The 19,868-nt window shown below is 42.3% G+C and overlaps 1 protein-coding gene across 3 annotated transcripts; it reads left to right on the plus strand.

Moving 5' to 3' along the window:
- LOC133488516 (uncharacterized) lies at window positions 1-19,149 on the plus strand. 3 transcript variants are annotated; one of them, XM_061796460.1, is made up of 11 exons: window positions 1-452; window positions 785-1,624; window positions 4,019-4,082; window positions 8,468-8,623; window positions 8,707-9,875; window positions 11,006-11,153; window positions 12,611-12,827; window positions 13,950-14,062; window positions 16,762-16,943; window positions 17,057-17,271; window positions 18,698-19,149. In XM_061796460.1, the coding sequence occupies exons 2-10, from the start codon at window positions 820-822 to the stop codon at window positions 17,248-17,250; spliced, it is 3,048 nt and encodes a 1,015-aa protein (XP_061652444.1). In that variant the 5' UTR covers window positions 1-452; window positions 785-819; the 3' UTR covers window positions 17,251-17,271; window positions 18,698-19,149. The 3 variants fall into 3 exon arrangements, 2 of the variants coding, with proteins under 2 accessions (XP_061652444.1, XP_061652443.1); XM_061796459.1 differs by having other exon boundaries at window positions 17,057-19,149; XR_009791673.1 differs by lacking the exons at window positions 17,057-17,271; window positions 18,698-19,149 and having other exon boundaries at window positions 12,611-12,840; window positions 16,762-16,896.
- The last annotated feature ends 719 nt before the right edge of the window (window positions 19,150-19,868 follow it).

The following is a 19,868-nucleotide window of genomic DNA, read 5'->3' on the forward strand; positions in this document are numbered from 1 at the left end:
GAGGGAGGGATGCATATGGATTGGGATCAGCTGTTACAACAAATTAGACGCACGCATTCTTGTCTTGTTTTTCGATTATTTTACACCCTACGGATTAAAGAGCTGACAACTATCCCTTCTTTTTGTTATTTAATCCTCATTGACATATCAATGTGCGGATCACGCGTTACGCAACAGAGGAGCTCCGCTCGCAAAAGCTGCTACGCGAGGAAAGGGTGAAATTAAATCGGATATTTTTTTTTGGGGGGGGGGGGGTCTGCTGTAATCCCGCTGTGATAATTTCTGAGGGTGGGATTACCGCACCAATCACGCCAGAGGGACCGACCTGGTTCGGCCGGTTGCAGCCAGCCAGTGGATGCGCACGTCATGGAAGTGGAAGAAACACTGGAGGAATGTTTTTGCAATCCACTCTTGGACCTGAGATTTCAGTGTGACTCTATCAGAATATTACGGTAATTTTCCTCATTGATAAAATAGCATGGCGTTCCTGTTTTGTTTGCTGTACTTCGTTAACATAGTTTGCAGGGTTCATATCAAATTTTGTGTATGATGACTTCATTCCAAAGCATTCTTTGTCCTTTTTATTATTTTGGGATTGCTTGTTGGAGAAGTGGATCAATTGCATGCAGCACTTGCTTATTCTCATTCTAGAGGATTATCCTGCAAAGTAGTCAGTGGATGAAGCAACGTGACCGAATCCATGTTTCATATCTCCTCACTGAGCATATCAGATAGGAATTTGTCATTTGGTGACATTTATTTTATTTTTTTCCCATCACAACAGCACACGAGTGGGACTTCATTTTGCATGAGCAGCCAATGGAGGAGGAGAAGGTGGCGGGGGAACTTCAAACAAAATCCGACCCGGTTCTCCCGCCGTCCTATCCGGAAGGCGGGGGGAAACTGGATGCCGTCGAGCCGCCGGATGTCCCCTTCAGGCTGCAGCCTACTGGGAAAGGTCAAATTGTTGCCGCTTCCTGTCAGTCGGGCGTATTGAGCAGCAGTGACGAAGAGGAGAAAAAGGAGGAGGTAGAGGTGCAAGTCAGGTTGGAGATCCACAGCCCACCGGTGGACGCACCGGTGCAGCTCCAGGAAGACGACGAAGAAAAGAGCAAAACACCTCCTTGTTCCCCCTCTGCCATCCTACCTGATAACTCCAATAGTAGTAAAAACAACCCCATCACGCCTCCTCCACCACCTGTGCTCTCCTGCTCCATCTCACCCCCGAGCCCTCAAACACCTCCCCCCGTCCTCACATCCAGACACTGGGCACCCCCAAAGGGCTTCTGGAGGGTCGCCCGGCCGGAGACGTTGCTTCTAAACGGCGTGGACCCCCATAACGTCTCCTTCGCTTTACCCTGCAAGGACGACACTCAAGGGGAGGACAAAGCAGCAGGTCTCGTCGGCATTGTGGGAAATGACACCGAGGCGTCGTCCGAGGTGAAGTATCCGTGTGAGGTGGACAGGCATGATGGGGTGTGCACTTCTCTGCAAGGCAGGGGCCTCTGTGCTGATGAGAATGAGAAAGTGAGGCAAAGCGACATCTACGCCAAATTGAAAGAAAGACAGCAAAACTGCAGCGATGGTCATTATGGAGATGCAACAGACACAGTGGATTATGAAGGTACGTCTGAAGAGAAAGTGCAAGTCCAAATCAATGATTCCTAACCACTCTGCTGTGTGAAATTATCCAATTTCACTTAATTCAGCAAAACAATTTTGTACAAATAATGTACTTTTGTCCATCTATCTATGCCAGCCAGCCACATGTAGAACAATTAAATGCTCTTCCATTAGATGGCAGAAGGTAAAACTAACGTGTATCTACCTGTTGTCATTCAGAATTCAGAAATATAGCTTTGTTCAGCTAATAAACAGGCTCAGATTTCTCACTCACTAAGTACATTTGTAAGTAAAATATGTGCCTTGGTTTAAAAAAGGTTGGCAAAGACTGAACCAAATGCAGAAAGGATGCAAATGTTATGTAGTTTTGACTTTGTTGCTTTTACTAGTGATTTACTTCGCATCAGAGGCCTTTTACATAGTGGAAATCACCCACTTTACCTCTTTTAAATACAGTTTTTATAAACGAAAATGGCCGATTTTTGCTCCTATTGAAATAAGTGCTGCAGTGAAGCCAAAGAAAAAGCAAAATGTGAAAAATGTGTTAATCCTTTGATGCAATCTGGATTGAGGTAAACTGAGCTATAACATGAGGGGAACAAAAATGTAAAAAAAATACAGCACAAAACTTGATTCTGCTGTCTTAACTCATTTTATTTTCTTTGTATATTTAGTTTTACAGTTCAAAAATACATATGTATCAAATTTGACAAAATACCTGAATATCCATCCATCCATCCATTTTCTGAGCCGCTTCTCCTCACTAGGGTCGCGGGCGTGCTGGAGCCTATCCCAGCTGTCATCGGGCAGGAGGCGGGGTACACCCTGAACTGGTTGCCAGCCAATCGCAGGGCACATAGGAACAAACAACCATTCGCACTCACAGTCATGCCTACGGGCAATTTAGAGTCTCCAATTCATGCATGTTTTTGGGATGTGGGAGGAAACCGGAGTGCCCGGAGAAAACCCACGCAGGCACGGGGAGAACATGCAAACTCCACACAGGCGGGGACGGGGATTGAACCCCGCACCTCAGAACTGTGAGGCTGACGCTCTAACCAGTCGGCCACCGTGCCGCCATACCTGAATATACATTTAATAAATATACAGTATAACAAGTGTTTCGTAAAAATCTGAAAATATTTTTCCGCAATTTGTCAAAGAATGTTTCCAAAAACAATTGGAGTAATTTTTGTGAATTATCCCAGATAGGCTCCAGCACGCCCAGAAGTAGTCATCACTGGCATGTAGTGTTGCATAAGAGTGCAATAATATGTAACATGGCACATTTCTGTTGAGCAGATGTGCAGATGTGAGAGATGTTGATGTTGCTATTATTAGCAAGCAGGAGCTGTGGGGGAGGCGGCTCTGTCTCCCTTTATCACTGTTTAGAATATGTAATGTTTTTATTGTACTGTATATGTCAATTTTAGAATGAGAGGAAAAGCCAAACTGATTCATTGTGAACTCGACTGGTAATAAAAGCTTTATTATGTACAGTACAGTATGAAATTGTAATACTACACCACTTATAGTACAGTAATCACTTTGCTGGACTACAATATCCAACTAAAGTAGCATGAAGAAGCGCAGAGCTAAAACAAAATACAAATAATAATAATAAATAAATAAAAAGAACTGAAATACAAAAAAGTAATTGTGGAGTGCTGCATTTGTCTAAGCAAGTGTTTCTTAACGCGGTTCCGATCTAATCCCAGGGGTTGAGTCAGTCAGTCATTCTCCGTTGTTCAGACGAAGGTCAAGACATGCCTTTTATTGCTCAGAAAGCCCTTTGAGTCATACCGTTTGTTAAAACAAATCTTCACGAGCAATCCTTTTCGAGGATGGTAGTCATAAAAACGAAAAGGAACTGACTTTGTTGCAAAAATGATAAGAGAGTGCCACTTGCCAAGGTGAAGCTGTGCATTTCCGGACTTGTTTGTAAGGCAACAGCAAAAGTCACATTGATTTGCAGGAAATATTCATTGAGTTATGTTTTAATAAAACATACTGTATCTACAGTATGTTTCGAATTGGAAAAAATATGTTTGAACAAAAAAACCAAAAAAACTATGTACTTAAAATGTATTGCACACAAGCTACATTAAAACTGTACCGAAATAAATGTTTGAAAAGAAAGTTCTAAAATGTTACATGCCTTTAGAGTTAAATACAACTGAACTGTGCTTCACAAATGTACTTTACTGGATTTAAAAAAAAAAAAAAAAGTTTAAACCACTGTAGTAACAATTTGAACATTTAATTCAGTAATTCTGTCGCATGACACTAGAGGGAGCCTGTGTTCCACACTTTGGGGATCACTGGCATAAAATGTACACTGTATAGTAATAAAAACTCAAATCAACGTACACATCTCTTTTTGTATTTCTGGCAGATCAGGGTGCTCACGGCAGTTCAGAAGACTCAATCATTCTTAAGGAGCTTGAGCCCTATTTGAGGTGAGCATAGAGTTCATTCATTTTGTAGCATAGAAAGTGTGGCACGACTCATGTGGTGTATTTATAGCCTCTTCTCATAACAGGAACATCACACTTCAGATTGTGTTAGTCAGATTTGTTCTAAATATTGTGTGCCAAAGAAAACCAAAATGTTGATGACGACTGATGTTTTTTGTTTTTTTTCCAGGGTATGATTCACACTCGATAATAATATTAAATATGCCTTCTACATGCACACACTCAGTGACTGATGGTGACATTTCTCTTTGATTTCTTTTCCTACTTTTTCTGTCATTAATGGACAGTGGTAGGAAGTAGGTTTGTTACTGTACTTAGGTAGATTGTTCAGGTATTGGAACTTTACTTGAATATTTATTTTTCTGACGATTTACTTTCACTGTCTATGTTTGAAGATGAATCAAGGACTTTTCTACTCCCTTACTTTGGCAAAATATATATTACCCTTTTCAACCTGAAGAGTAAGTAAAGTCAGCCGCTGTTGAAGCTCTTGAACTTCTTGTCAGAACTGCCGTCATCCTCTCCTCCGTGACCTTCCTTTTTCAAAATTGCAGCCGCTGCTCGTATCTTGAAAAAAAAAAAAAAAACTGTCTCAGATCACACCAATTTTAATAACTTAGGCCCCATTTCGAACTTGCCTTACATCGGCACGATTCTGGAAAAAAATAGTTGCCTCTCAACTTCACGCTCACCTTACCCTTAAGTGTCTCTACGAGCCCTTCCAGTCCGGCTTCCGTCCCCGCCACAGTCTGGTCTTTTTTCCATCCTCGACAAGAGACTCCTCGCCATTGTTATCTCACATCCACCCCTTCACTGGTTTCACATCTACTGTATCTCTCAGGCCACTCACTGTTTATTCAGCTCAAATTTTTTAAATCCGATCCCTCCCCAGTTACTTCAGGGCTCCGTTCTCTACATTTCTGGTCAACTATGTTCAATAATTCATTCCTCTTCCCTTACCTCATGTCTTTCAGAAATCTAATCCTGGTTCACTTCCAACTCTTGCTCCTCCTATTGCCTCAATCATTAATCTTTCAATTTCATCTGGTCACTTTCCAAAGGCCTGGAAATCTGCTATTGTTACCCCTGTTTTTAAATCCGGTGACTCAACTTCTCTGAATAACTACCGACCTATAAGCATTCTTCCGGCCATTTCCAAAGTTGCAGAAAAATGGGTGTCAGAGCAGATTGTCCATTATTTAATCAGCAGCTCCCCCTCTCTCCACGCCATGCAGTTTGGTTTCAGATCCAAGCATTCCACTGAAATGGCTACATGCCTCTTCATTGAGAAAATAAAATCTTCTCTCGACAAGGGTGGAGTTGTAGGGGCGGTGTTCTTGGACCTCAGGAAAGCTTTTGATACAGTAAATCACTCTGTTCTTCTTACCAAGCTCTCAAAATTTAACTTCTCTCGCAAAGCTGTGAGCTGGATTGAATCATATCTGCATGACCGAACACAATCTGTATCAGTTAACAACTGCAGATCAGAGTCTCTTAGGCTAACCTCTGGAGTCCCTCAGGGATCAATATTGGGCCCCCTTTTATTTAGTCTTTATATCAACGATTTGCCCACTGTTTGCTCTGAAGCAGAGTGCGTAATGTATGCAGACGACACAGTTTTCTTTGTTCATGGTCGCTCCAAAGATACTGTTGCTGCTAAACTCACTAATACAATGTCCTGTGTCACAACTTGGTTGCAGGAGTGCTGTCTACAGCTAAACGTTTCTAAAACTGTAGGCATGTATCTCACTAAAACAAATAGAGTATCACCTGACCCCGACATACTTGTTAATGGAGAAAAAATGCAAATTGTCAGCCAATACAAATATCTTGGGTTAATAATTGATTCACAGCTTTCCTTTAAAGCCCATATTGACAAATTGTGTAAAAATATCAAATTAAACCTCGCAAATTTTCGTGCAATTCGGAATTAAATGTCAACTGAAGCTGCAAAAATTTACCTGCATTCGATGATTCTTAGTCACTTTAACTATTGCATAACCAGTTGGTCCCAGGCTGGTCAGAATGCAAAAAAACCATTGGAAGTTTTGTACAAACAAGTAATTAAAGTGATGGATAAAAAACCAAGGCACTATCATCACTGTGCAATTTAAAAAAAATACAGTCTTTTAAACTGGGACCGTCTTCACATATTTGCAGATTTAAATTTGATTTATAAAGTACTGCATGATTTGGCCCCAGCTCCTCTGGCTGAGTTCATCAGCCAAAGAAACAGCTCTGAGCGTGTCACTCGAGGCTCTGTCAGAGGTGACTGTCTCATTCCTCTGCGCAGGAGCACTTTCAGTAAGTCAGCCTGGTCAGTGAGGAGCGCTGGTGAGTGGAACTCAGTACCTAAGGAGGTTAAACTGCTTACAACATACAAGGCCTTCACAAAAAAACTGAAAATGTGGCTAGTTAACACCTATAGCTGCCAACACTAAAAGACAAGTATGTTATGTTGTCTTTTTGTTATGATCAAAAAAATTATGGTTTTATTCTCTCTTAATAGTATAGTTTGATTATGTATCCTGTATTATATTGTCTTGTAGATGTATTTTACTGCTTTTTTACATCATGGCCAGGGGACTACAGATGAAAACTAGCCTTCTGGCTAATTCTGGCTTTTTTAACCATGTGTACTTCATGTGTTTTATGAAATTGCATTGTCCCCTTTCAAAAATAAACTGAACTGAACTGAATTTGTTGAAACTCGACAGCAATAAAACTGAATTTCTCCACATCAGCACCAAAACCACCCAACCCAAAGTTGACAGTTTCTCCCTCGCAATTGACAATTCCTCAGTCTGCCCTTCCCTTCAGGTTAAGAGTCTGGGTGTTCTCTTCGACAGCTCTCTCGTTTCACTCTTATAAATAACATTGCCCAGTCGTCATAATTTTACCTTCGCAATTTCAACCCGCTCCGTCCCTCCCTCACCCCCCACGCTACTGCTATTCTCGTCCACAGCCTCATCACTTCCCCGCATCGCTTCCCTGTAATTCTCTTCTGTCTTCCTACAAAATCACTCTGTAAGCTCCAGCTGGTTCAAAACTGCAGCCCGTCTGATTCTCAAAACACCCATTATTGCCATATCACCCCCATTTTACAGCAACTCCATTGGCTCCCAGTTACATACCGAATTCAATTCACATTTCTTTTAAACACATTCATGGCAATTCATAACCTCGGTCCTCCTTATCTGTCCGACCTTCTCCATATCGCCACTTCTGTTCGCTCCCTCCAATCCTCCTCTTCTCTTCATCTTACTGTGCACCGTTCGCCTCAGCACCGTGGGAAGCAGAGCTTTCAAACACTCTGCTCCCAAACTCTGGAACTCCCTGCCACCCATAACATTGACTTTTTTTTTCTACTTAAGCACAGAGTGCGAGGACTTTTGGCATCGCTGCAATTGTAAACATCGCCACCCACTTATTACATCATGACTTGCAGTTTTTACACATTAAAAGCAATTTGTCTCAAATTAAATCGGACAAACTCAAGGTGAATGTTAGCTTAAAAAATACCGCATTTCGGTGTTAGGCTTATCCGACTACTTGAATCATTAATCTCCCACTTCAATTCCAACAAAGGTGACATTTTTGCAGCCATTATCATTATTAGTGAGGGTATTATTGTAATGGTGATTAGAATTTGTAGACTGGAACAGATGGTTGACCAAAACAGGCACCTTGCCATTCCATGTTTGTCAATGTTGGTTGGGATGAAAACATTGCCACGGCAAACTTTAATCTAGTGAAAAACAGTATGTTCTCCCCTTCATACACATTGGCGAATGAATCCCAGTGTGTCCATGACAAGGATAATCCACATGGTGAGTGTATCATGCTATCTTTATCGCTGGGCCAGGGGATAAAGATGAGTACAGACGATGAAGCACAATGGAGAGCAGCTTAGCTGTGGGCCATAAGGAGGAGGAATGGATAGATGACGTGTGGCTTTGCCGCTTTACGCCAGTGCCATGCCCCGGCCTATCTATGGTATTGCATAAAACAGCTTCTGGAAGCTTCATTCACTCTTCATTCAGTCAATCTACGGAATTTGATGTGGTTGGATACTGTATGCCGCTACGCAGAAGCATTTCATTCATCAATTGTGGCTCTTATGTGATTTTATGAGGAAATGTGTGATTATGACCACGCTAAAGTAGTAGTTCGGTTCTAAGGTTCGTGTATGTGGGTGTTAGATTTTTTTTCTCCAATCGGATTTCAGCCTCTGTGCTCCCATTACAATCAACACAATCAACTAGAATGAGTAGTGCTAGCCCATTTAACTTATATATTAGCAATGAGACTTTTTCCTTAACCAATCAGATTTCTTGTATCTCGTGTCTATCAATGTCGATGTTTAGATCGCTCCTGGTAATCAGCGATGATGAACTCCCTCTGAGCCCAAGACACGAGCAAGCCAAGCGTCTCCTGGAGCGAGCGCGGCTCAAGGCTCGCTCCAACCATGTCAAAGGTGACCGTCCCAGCAGACGCTCCCATTCTGATCCCAGATCCACTGTGTAAGTTGACTGTGTCCTAGAAACTGCAACTAGAACTGTATTCACTTTTGTGATCATCCATGTCACTGGTTTACCTATTGCAGTAAGAAGCAGCAAGTCGAGGATCACAACCCAGCATCGGTGCAGAAAGCCATTCAAGCCAAAGAGGCTCACATAGCTCAAAGTGCATCTGGTCCCCTCCTTGTCCCTGATCAAGGAGACACATCACCTGGGGATCAGGCCGTTCGATCCAGACGGTACGGCTGCTCACCTACTCGGGTACGCTTTGAGGACGAATCAGAGAGAGAAGCAGAGTCTCGGTACTTGGACAGGGTGCGACAGCGTGGCCGACCTGCTGTGCCCAAATCTAAAAACAGGGACAGCAATACGGATTCCAGCAGTAGTGGTTCAGAGAGGAGGAGTCCCAGGAGTGTCTCGATGGCTCCTCTACTGAAGCAAGAAATGGGTGTCAATGCCGAAACCACGACGGTGATCAGAGAGATTATAGTCCTGGTGAAGAAATGCGAAGCATGCGGTTCTGTCGTGAGGGAACCTCAGCCGGTCTTCTCACTAACAGATCAACAGATCATCGAGTCACAACAGACTGGAAACCAAGCGGACACGAGGGGCAGAACGGTTCCTTGTTGGGTGCCTCCGACCAAACCGGAAGTCAGCACCCGCCCTAAAGCTCCTCTGACGGTCACATTTGCGGGAGCCTTCGTTTTGGGGGAGAATAAAGAAAGCAGCACAGGCTGGAAATCATCAGGGTTTGGGAAGCTCAGGAGAAGGAGCAGGAAAGGAGAGAGTCGACTGGAGTCTGGAAACGGTCCTTATGGTCCATCCTGGGCTCAGAGGCGTAACTCCAACCCCAGGAACAGAGTCAACCTGAGCAGAGCTGTTTCCTTTGCACCAGACAGCCCTGTGATGCTAGAGCCACGTTTGCTGGGTGCCTCCGGTGGAGTGAGGGAAGCGCCCACCCTGCCTATCAAGTCTGCTCTCAAGTCAAGCTCGAGGAACCGCTCCGCCGCGGGTCAGTCGACCGTGCAGTTCCAGATTGCTTCCAGCCAGGGAGGTGAAGTTGGGCCTCAGAATTTGGCCCTCTTCGATTGTCCAGAGGCAAGAAGGGAGTCACCTGGGTCTGTAGTGCAAGGAGCCCCAGCGATAAGCAACCCAGCGGCATGCATAAGGCCCTCCACGCTGAGGTACTCCCCTGCTCGACTCAACCCAGACATGCCAGCTGCTGATGTCTGGGACGCAAGTCTAGATGGAACGGGTGAGTGCACATGAATACAGAATTGCATGGCTCACACAGTTAAGAACTTGTGCTTTTAACACGTTGTTAAATTGTAATCTCACAATCACAGCGTGCACGACATCACACACACAAGTTTCAATGTAAACAAACAACTGCAGTTTTCTAACAGCCATTAGTTCGTCCATAGGCGAGTAACCCATAATAATCAACGAAAGGAACGGTTCAAATCTCCTTTGCCATTTAGTCATTTCTCCCTTCGCTCAGGCTTTACATTTTTAGGGAGTAGTGTACAATTACACCTACACTTGAAGGACATTCATTCAAAATCAGTGTGTGTGTCGCATATTCTTATATTTGTCGGCTAAAGAGTAGAAACTGAATCTAACTGGTCGGGCTCCAACGGAATACCAGTGAGCAATGTATAGTGTACTGATGCTACCTCAAAAAAAAACAAAAAAAAAAAACATTTTCACCATTGATTTAAACTTCCTGGGACATTCTGTGTTTAATACCATTAGAAATCGATAGACTGCTTGCTCTGACACTGCATACATCCCTTCCAGACTACAAATCCAATTGCAAAGGATAACAAAATTGTTGAGTGTGCAGGACTCAACAGACAAAACATGCGCACGCTTCCATGCTGTATCTAAAAATACTCCCGTTGCAATGCCAGGGAGGTAATATCTGATTTTTTCAATCCGTATATATTGTTGCGGTTTTACGTACAGGAATGGGGAGCTGTTTTCCAAGATTCAATCAAATAGTTTCAACAAACGTTTGGCTTTTATCTCACGTTGAGAAAAGAATACTATTATCTTGGGGTTTGTACAATATAGTCATTCTGAGCTGGAATAGCACTTTTCAGTTTCCAAAAGTTAGTCAACCCCATCCAACACCGATGTAAAGATGTTCTGAGGAACAGGTTATACGACTAAATATGTGATTCACAGGAAAGCAAAAGCAAAACCTGCTATTTTTTGAACAGCTTAAGATTCCCGATTCTACCTTTTCTGAAAAAAAATAACAAATTCCAATACAATGCAGTGTCCCAACTGCAAAGCTATTGTAAGGATTTTAAGTTTGATCTGTCTAGAGATGGTATGATTCAATGCAATCTTAACCTCTCTTTCCTATTCTTTGACCAGTGAGTGCAGACAGCGGTTCCGGGTCAGAGTTCCACCCCGCTATGCGGAGCCTGGCCTTGTCTCGGGCTGAGGATCTCAGAGCTGAGCTGTTGAGAGCCGAGCATCTCAAAGCTGAGGGCGTATGGGAGGACAGCTCAGATGGGTCCAGGTGAGCCGAGACACCGACACCTTTTTGTCAGAGATTACACCTTACATACAACCTGCCTTCCAGTTCTAAAAACAGACATACACATACAGTACAAACATTTAACTTACCAGTAAAGTGTCATAACATTCAAGAGTCATTATAGAGGATTTAATACAAATTTAAATTGCCTCTGATGGGGAAAATGGAGAATAGTAAAGCCCTCCCAATGACAGTGTTCCCGAAGCTACTCCAGAGGAGGTTACAACCCTTGACATGCTGTCAACAGGATGCCATTGTAAAAAGCAAGGTTCATGTAGTCAAAGAAATGCTGCCCTCTTCTGGAAATGAAATGCACTTGCAGAATTAATTAAGAAAGGCGCAATGGAACCTCCAAAATTGAACACAATCCGTGTGTGAATTCATTTATCCCATTTATATCATAATAATTGGCTCTTCAAACGTTTATTGTTGTACTTGTCTGCATTCTTCAAGATAAACTGTTGATATTGTCCTTTTCTAAATACAAAATATATAGGGTGACTTTAAATGTCATTAAATCTGTTCCTGTTAAAAAAAAAAAAAAGAGTTGAATTTTGTTCCCTCACTTTAACAAATGTGAACCGAACTGTGAACTTAAAACCAAAGTACCTAACGGACCGTGATCATGGACGTACAGTACCATGATACTACTAGCAAATATATTATTAAAGTGTGAGCCTTGGTGCGAATAGTGAAAATCCCTAACTGACACACACCCAAAATAGTTTGCAATTGCCTATATATACCAAAAGATGGCGGCAAAGCACTTTTTTCCGTTTAGACAAGGCTATGATCTGACTGAATGAAGCTCCTCGCTTCACTCCAACATAGTGCCTTGGTCCCAAGATTCCACAAGATGGCGCCAAAGCAGTACTTTATATTAGACATGTCACAAAAACATTGAAAAGGTGAGTTTTGCCATCTCGTGCCATCACAAATGATACCTTCAAAGTTTAGTCTGACTCAAGGAATATTTTACAGAAAATGTTTACTTGAACTCTCGAATTGTACCACATTAAAGGCATTTTTTTGTTTTTTTGTTGTATGACATAATGTATACCGGCTGCACGGTGGACGACTGGTTAGAGCGTCTGCCTCACAGTTCTGAGGGCCGGGGTTCAATCACCAGCCCCGCCTGTGTGGAGTTTGCATGTTCTCCCCGTGCCTGCGTAGGTTTTCTCCGGGCACTCCGGTTTCCCCCCACATCCCAAAATCATGGTATGTGAGGTTAATTGACAAGTCTAAATTGCCCGTAGGTGTGAAAGTGAGTGCAAATGGTTGTTTGTTTATATGTGCCCTGCGATTGGCTGGCAACCGGTTCAGGGTGTACCCCGCCTCCTGCCCGATGATAGCTGGGATAGGCTCCAGCACTCCCGCGACCCTTGTGAGGATAAGCGGCTCAGAAAATGGATGGATAATGTATACCTGTGCTTTTGCAGGAAGCTGGATGGGCGGCCGAAGCTTTTCTTGCGTCGCTTCTTTTCCTCCATCGGCCTGAACAGCGTAGGCAGACTTGTGAAGGGAGGCCGCTCCAGTAGCATGGAACAGCTCAGCATACCCGCCACCAGGTCCAACACCGTGTCCCCGAGCCCCACGCGCAGACTGCATCCCACCATCCGCATACAGAGGACGCCCTCGCTGCAGACCCTGCACACAGTGAGCAACACGGGTGCTTAGTGCCACTGTACCTACTACACCTATATAACCACTGTTTGTGCTGCAAAAACTGGTCTTAAAAAAAAGAAGAAAAAAAGCAAAATTATGAGGAATCTATTAAAGTCCCTGTAAAGTGCAAATAAATGTCTTCTGAAATTTACACACCACAGACAAGTGTTGTTAAAAACCCTGCAAAATTTGTGACAATGAGGCACTCTCAAGTGGCCCCACCCGCGTGAGGCCTCTGTCCACACGCTGACTGTCATGTCTGACTTTTCTAACCCTTTGCTCTTCCGCTTTAACGCTCACTCTAAAGCGGCCACGCCAGCCTGAAGCTCTGGTCCAATCACTGGCTGTCAGGTCGGACCCCCCCCCCCCCCCCCCCCCTTCTTGCTCCTTCACCTTTATCTGAGTGACACGCACAAACTCATGGCAAATAACTCGGCACTCTAAAGCGCCCACGCCAGCAGCCTATCCAAAGGGCAGATGCTTTTTCGGGGTGTAAGCATAACTAGCTAGCTAACTGTGTGTCGCAATTGTACCGGATAACCACTGATGCAATCAAAGGCCCTCAAGTTCTTATATAGCGGGGGAGGGAGGGACTCATGCCAGACTCCAAAGTGCATCACTAGGCACCGTTTTAGCCATATCCCAAAAAAATCAGGAAAACTGAGATGGTTAAAAACAGTTTAACACTATATCGCCACAGTTGAGTACTACATAGAATACGCACATTTCCAGCACTTATCTTCAAAGGTGTATAATGTATTTCGAACAACATCTCAGAATTCAATTTACGGGGTCATGAAGCGTAATTAACTGCTAATAGAACCTGTGATAGAATCACAGTAACAAGTTATACCTTAAGCTTTTCAAAGAAAAGAAAAAAAAAAGCACAAAGTAAGGGAAGGTCTCTTACAAAAAAACGGCCTAGTAAGAATAAAAATCATGACAGATAAAAGAAAAAAAGAAGAAGCATATTTTGCCTTGATTTGAGAAATATAATTTTGGTTAGATTTAATTTTTGCAATGTAGTTTCATCACACTAACTGGCCAAATCATTAAGTACACCCACACAATCTGGTGTTGAACTAATGCTAATGTGTGTCTTTTTGCCACTAGGCGCTGCCGCTGGCCCAACTGCGTAAAGCCTCCTCTGTGCAGAGTTTAGAGAGGAGAACAGAGCGTGCAACCATCCTGGGTGAGGTGCAGATACCTTATGGTCTAGCGCCAAGGTAAGTAAACTAGAGAACCATGGTGTGAAAAACACTAGGACCCATAACAATGTTAGGTACACCTACACTACCTAATGACATAAGGTGTGAGAGATGTATCAATAATTCTGCCTCCTATTCAGCCTGTATATGCTACCCTTGGGTCAAATTCTTCAGAACTTTAATTTTGACTATCGTAGCTATGCAGAGGACACACATTTATATCTAGCACTGTCTACAGATGGCTACAGTTCAATTGAGGTGTTGTCTCACTGTCTAAAACAGATAAATATCTGGATGAGGCAAAATGTTCTTCAATTAAACCACAACACAACTGAGATAATTGTTTTTGGCAATAAAGAAAAGACGATTGCTGTTAATAAATACCTGGAGTCACTCTCTTTAAAAACCAAAGACCAAGTCCGAAACCTTGGTGTTCTGATAGATTCCGACCTGACTTTCAACAGTCATATCAAATCGATTACTAAAACTGCCTTCTACCATCTGAAGAACATATCCAGAGTGAAGGCTTGCATGTGTCAAGCAGACCAGGAGAAGCTCATCCATGCTTTTAGCTCAAGTAGACTTGACTATTGTAACGGTCTTCTGACTAGACTCCTCCAAAAGAGCATTAAACAGCTGCAGTTCATTCAGAATGCTGCAGCTCGGCTTCTGACTAGAACAAAGAGGTCAGAGCATATTACTCCAATTCTAAAGTCTTTACACTGGGTTCCAGTCAGCTTTAGAATAGATTGTAAAGTTCTGCTACTGGTCTATAAATCACTAAACGATTTAGGTCGTGAATACATGAATGAAATGCTAATGGCATATAAACCCAGTAGGGCTCTGAGATCGACAGACTCAGGTCAAATGGTGGAGCACAGATTCCAAAGCAAACATGGTGAAGCAGCATTTAGCTATTATGCTGCACACAAATGAAATAAGTTGCCAACAGAAGTGACGTCAGCTCCAAGTGTGCATGTTTTTAAGTCCAGGTTAAAAACTCTTCTTTTTTTAAATTATATTTCTTGCACTGTATGCTGTTTTAATTGTATTTTTTTCTCTCTTTGTTTGAGATGTTTATAAGCCGTTCTTTCTTTGTTTTAAATGCTTTTAATCATGTAAAGCACATTGAGTTACCTTGTGTATGAAATGTGCTCTATGAATACATTTGCTTTGCTTTATGAAGATTAAGATGTTCAATTTTGATTAACAAAAGCACCTTGCTTGAGTTACCAAAGACTACATCGTTCAAGTTGGTATTATATTGTACCTTCTATGGCTATCATATGCCATTGCGCAAAATTATCAATACAACACCAACCCAAAATCAATAGTCAAACTTGCTATTATTCCCCACAAAATACAAATTTATTACACTGTCATTGATTAAAATTGCAGAACACGGCGCTAGCGCCCTTTGTCCCCGTCAAAGTCTGCCCTCACGCTTAATCTGGCCCGACAAAAATATTTGTATACTACACAAAAGCAAACAACTGTGGTTACATCATCTTCCCAAACTCTTCCTCAGACGTCTTACAGCCATAACTGATGCAACAAATAAAATGATGAGCACAGGCAGAAATTAATATATACGCACTTACTTTCGTGGCTGACCAGTTCCTTCTGCACCGGAGCATTATAGCAATCCATTTTTAATAGGGGTGGGACTTTAACACATTAATCACGATGAATTAATTACAAACAACTTAATTAGTTTTTAAAAATTACGCATTTTAATCGCATTTTGTGTTCCAAACATCGCAGAACCTTGGTCAGTGTGCGATTTCCTGGTACGCCCATTACACTGACGCACACGCCAGAGCTTGGCTACCAAAATGGAGGAATTGGATGAAAAATTGTTGATAGGACGGATGGAAGGCAAATTTCATTAAAAAAAATAATAATAATAAAAAAAAAAAAAAAAAAAACGATCATACATTGGCACTTTAACTTTAGGTCTATTTAATTTTGGATAGGGATATTTTATATTAGTTTTTGTATTGTTTTGTATTGGAATGCAATTAAATACATTTTTCCAGAGTTAAGAATATTATTTTCTGTATCAATTATTTGTGTGTCGTCGTCCACTAAAATAGATTTAAATTAAACCATGTTGCTTTTTAGGAAAAATTTTGTGATACGATTAAAATGCAATTAATCAAGAGGAATTGATTACAAAGGCTCTAATTAATTAGATTATTCTTTAATCGAGTCTCATCTCTAATTTTTTACAAAAATAGCCGTACTTAAGTGTATTTAATTTAACTATTTTCACTCATTATTATCTAAAAAAACATCCAGACACTCTTGAGGCGACATAATGCCGCACAGCTCCTGCAGGGAGAGGGAAGAGGCGGAGCTTTACAACACTTCTCAGACAGTTGAGCAATCAAAAGAGTTAATAATTTTTTGTCAACGCTTTAAATTGGTTCGCAGTGTGTAAAATAACACACAACTTGGGGACAGACCAATAGCATTGAGTTTTGAAAAAATATGAAATTGACCATACATACATGGTTTCCTTCAGCCAGCGACAATAGCGCCCTGTGATTGGCCGCCGACCAGTATAGAGTGTACCCAGCCTCTTGCCCAAAGTCAGCTGGGAGAGGCTGTCACTCAGCCGCTAATGAGGACAAGCGCTGAATGAGTATCTGTTTGCATTAAGAATGACATGGACCGAAACAACATAAATACCTGTTCTACCGCACCCCTGACAGCCCCCAACTGGAGCTCCATCGGACCCTGAGTGTTGAAGACATACTCCCCTCCAGAGTGGTTCGACCGGCGGGGAGGGTTTCTCAGGCTTTTCCTGATGGGTCTCTTCTCCTGGAGCTCATCAGACCACCAAACGGTCCCTTTGGTTTTGTCATCTCACGGGGCAAAGGCAGACCAGACACAGGTACTATTTGCACCAAGTATAAATCATTGTTATGATTGTATGCCGTCATTTAATCTGTCGTTGACTTTACTGGTGATTGAGAATTATCTGTACCTCTCAATTTGTTCTTCCAGGTGTTTACGTAGAGAAAGTGGGTGATGGAACCGGTGAAGTTCCCTACGTGGGTCTCCTGGGCGTGGGTGATGAGATTCTACAGGTGAATGGAGAAGTGGTGGCGGGACTGAGTCTGGAGCACATGACCCGGCTCATGACCCAGGAAAGTGTCGCCTCTCTTCGGATCATGCCGGCCCGACGCAGCCCGCGCTGAACGGCGGGGACACATGGCGAGGCAAGCCAGCCGGTACACTGACTACAACTGACCAAAAAGTACTGAATGTTGAAGTCAGTTGAGGAGCTTCATTTAAAGTAGGGCTTTTGGGGTGGCGTCAATTAGTCACAGCAGGGCTTGGTCCAATAGCAGGGATTCACTGTACAGTATTGTGTACATTATTGATGTACCACAGGTGAGAGGTGTATATGTTCATATTTAATCCAAAGGGCCAACAATCATTTACCTGCAGGAACGATGGACAACACAATATAAATATTAAAATGCAGCATCTATATTTATGTACTGTTATCATGATCAGGAATGCTTTAATCCGAATACCCTAATATGGGGTTTCTCAATTTTGTTCGAAATAAGATCTGAAAACTCTATAAACTCTATGAACTGTAAATGAATAATAAACAGCAATGATTTGCAAAGGTCGCCTGCAGCAGCATGTGTTGGCGGACTGTTTGGCAAGCGCAAGCATACTGCCACACTTTATTTATAGTTATCTATTGTTTCAAATGTCACCATATGCTATACAGTTTAGGACTGGCAGAAGGGGGAGAAATTAAAAGTCTTTTATGAACCTACCAGTCATGGTTTTGGAATGTGAGAGGAAACCAGAGTACCCCGAGAAAACCCACATCAGCAGGAGGAGAGCATACAACTGCACACAGGTGAAATCGAACTCGGAATTTCTAGACTGTGAGGCAGGCATGCTAACCACTAGCGTAATATGCTGCTTGGATTTAAATGTTCATCATTTGATGTTATTAGGAGTTCACACTGACTATTATCAAGCAAAACAATTATCAAGCAATGCTCAACTATTTAATGTGTATAAACCCAGGGGTGAAGTCATACCCGATACCACAGGTGTCAAATTGGTGGCATGGGGGCCAGATCTGGCCCGTCACATCATTTTATGTGGCCCGCGAAAGCAAATCATGTGCGTCGACTTCATGTTTTTTGCGGATATCAAAATTGAAAATTGTCTTCACTTATAATAACGGTGCGAAATTGCATTTTTTTTTTGTTGCCAATACCTCTTTTCAAAGACATTTATTAATAGTTAAAAAAACATGTTTTTATTGGGTTCTAATTTCAAATCTAGTTATCCATCAATTTGTTGGGTATATGTAATTATATGAGATGATAATTCATTTATATGGGTTCACAGTCATAACCGAGGGAAGTCATAACTACATTGTGGCCCGTGACAAAAATGAGTTTGACACCCCTGCCCTATACTGTATTTTCCTTTGCAAGCATGTGCCATATTGGATCTATTGCAAAATAAAGATTATATTTAGTGAAATGACAGTATTTGACTGCATAATTGCACAGTGAAACGGTCATGCATCCACTTAACCGAATCATTTTCATAGAAATTATGATTTAGTATTTAACCCAAATAATGTATCTTTGTACATCTATCTAGGCCAGCGACATATAGTGACAGGCAGAGATGCTGCGAAAGGGCAGGCAAACCGGACATTTGCCTCCGGCTCTGAGCTGAAGGTGGCCCCGACAGACGGCCAATATTGCTCCATATCAATGACACAACTCGTCAGCTCTATGGCGGACTCAGGAATCTCCCTAATGAGGGCCCCTAATAACTGATACTGGTGGCTACTCAGGGGGCCCTGAGAGAGGGCACATTTTGTTCCATTTCAACAACTCAACCTGAAACCTTTCTAAACATTGCAATGGATTTAGGAATCTCCCTAAGGGAGCACCCTACTACCTACTTGTAATTTGTAATCATTTTGCACATTTCAGGTATATTTTTTCAAGTTATTTAGACAATGTATGTCATGTTTGCTTTCAGTGTTGCTAGTTATTTGTTGTTCATCCTATATGTCAGTTATCTAATAAAAATATATTTGCTTTTCTATTGTCCTGTTTTTTGTTTGTTTGTTTGCCTGGTGCCCCAAGGTAGTCTAGAAACGCCCCTGATGACACGTGACAGGCAGAATAATGAAATGCTCTTCCACTGCGTATGCACTACTTTTACAGCAGAATAAAAGCTTCGTGTTCAACTTAACAGGTTTCACACAGTAAATACATTTGTGAGGAAACTGAATGCACTTTTTGTCTGGTGGTGTGCCACGGTAAAATATGATTAAGGTTGGAACAAAAAAAAGTATTGACCTAGAGCATAACGATGAAGAATTTGAGTGTGTTTTCTTACGTGTACGTTTTAGATCCTGAAGCACATGCAGTGCAGGATGCAGGATGACGGTCGTGACTCGATGCTTGAGCACTGCGGTCGTGACTGCACGTTGCCTGCACGCAGCAGACATCGTGACTGACCGTTGTGCTTTGCAAACATCCGTCTGGACACGAGAAGACACAATCCATACGGCGCTGATACCAATCTGACGACGTCTACCGTGCAGTTTGCACCAAGTGGAAGAACTGTGCACGTTGTGTTGCATTTAACACAATTAAATTAGTTGACAGAAATCCGTTCTTAATGATACGTCCGTTATTACCTGCCACTGTTTTGGGAGTTGCTGCGAGTCATGATAGCGTGTCACCGTTAATGCTGCTCCTTTTATTTATTTATCTGATGTGTGTGTGACCACAAGCAGATAGCCCCCACTTTA

This window comes from Phyllopteryx taeniolatus, chromosome 14 (assembly GCF_024500385.1).
Source record: "Phyllopteryx taeniolatus isolate TA_2022b chromosome 14, UOR_Ptae_1.2, whole genome shotgun sequence".
Lineage (NCBI taxonomy): Eukaryota > Metazoa > Chordata > Actinopteri > Syngnathiformes > Syngnathidae > Phyllopteryx > Phyllopteryx taeniolatus.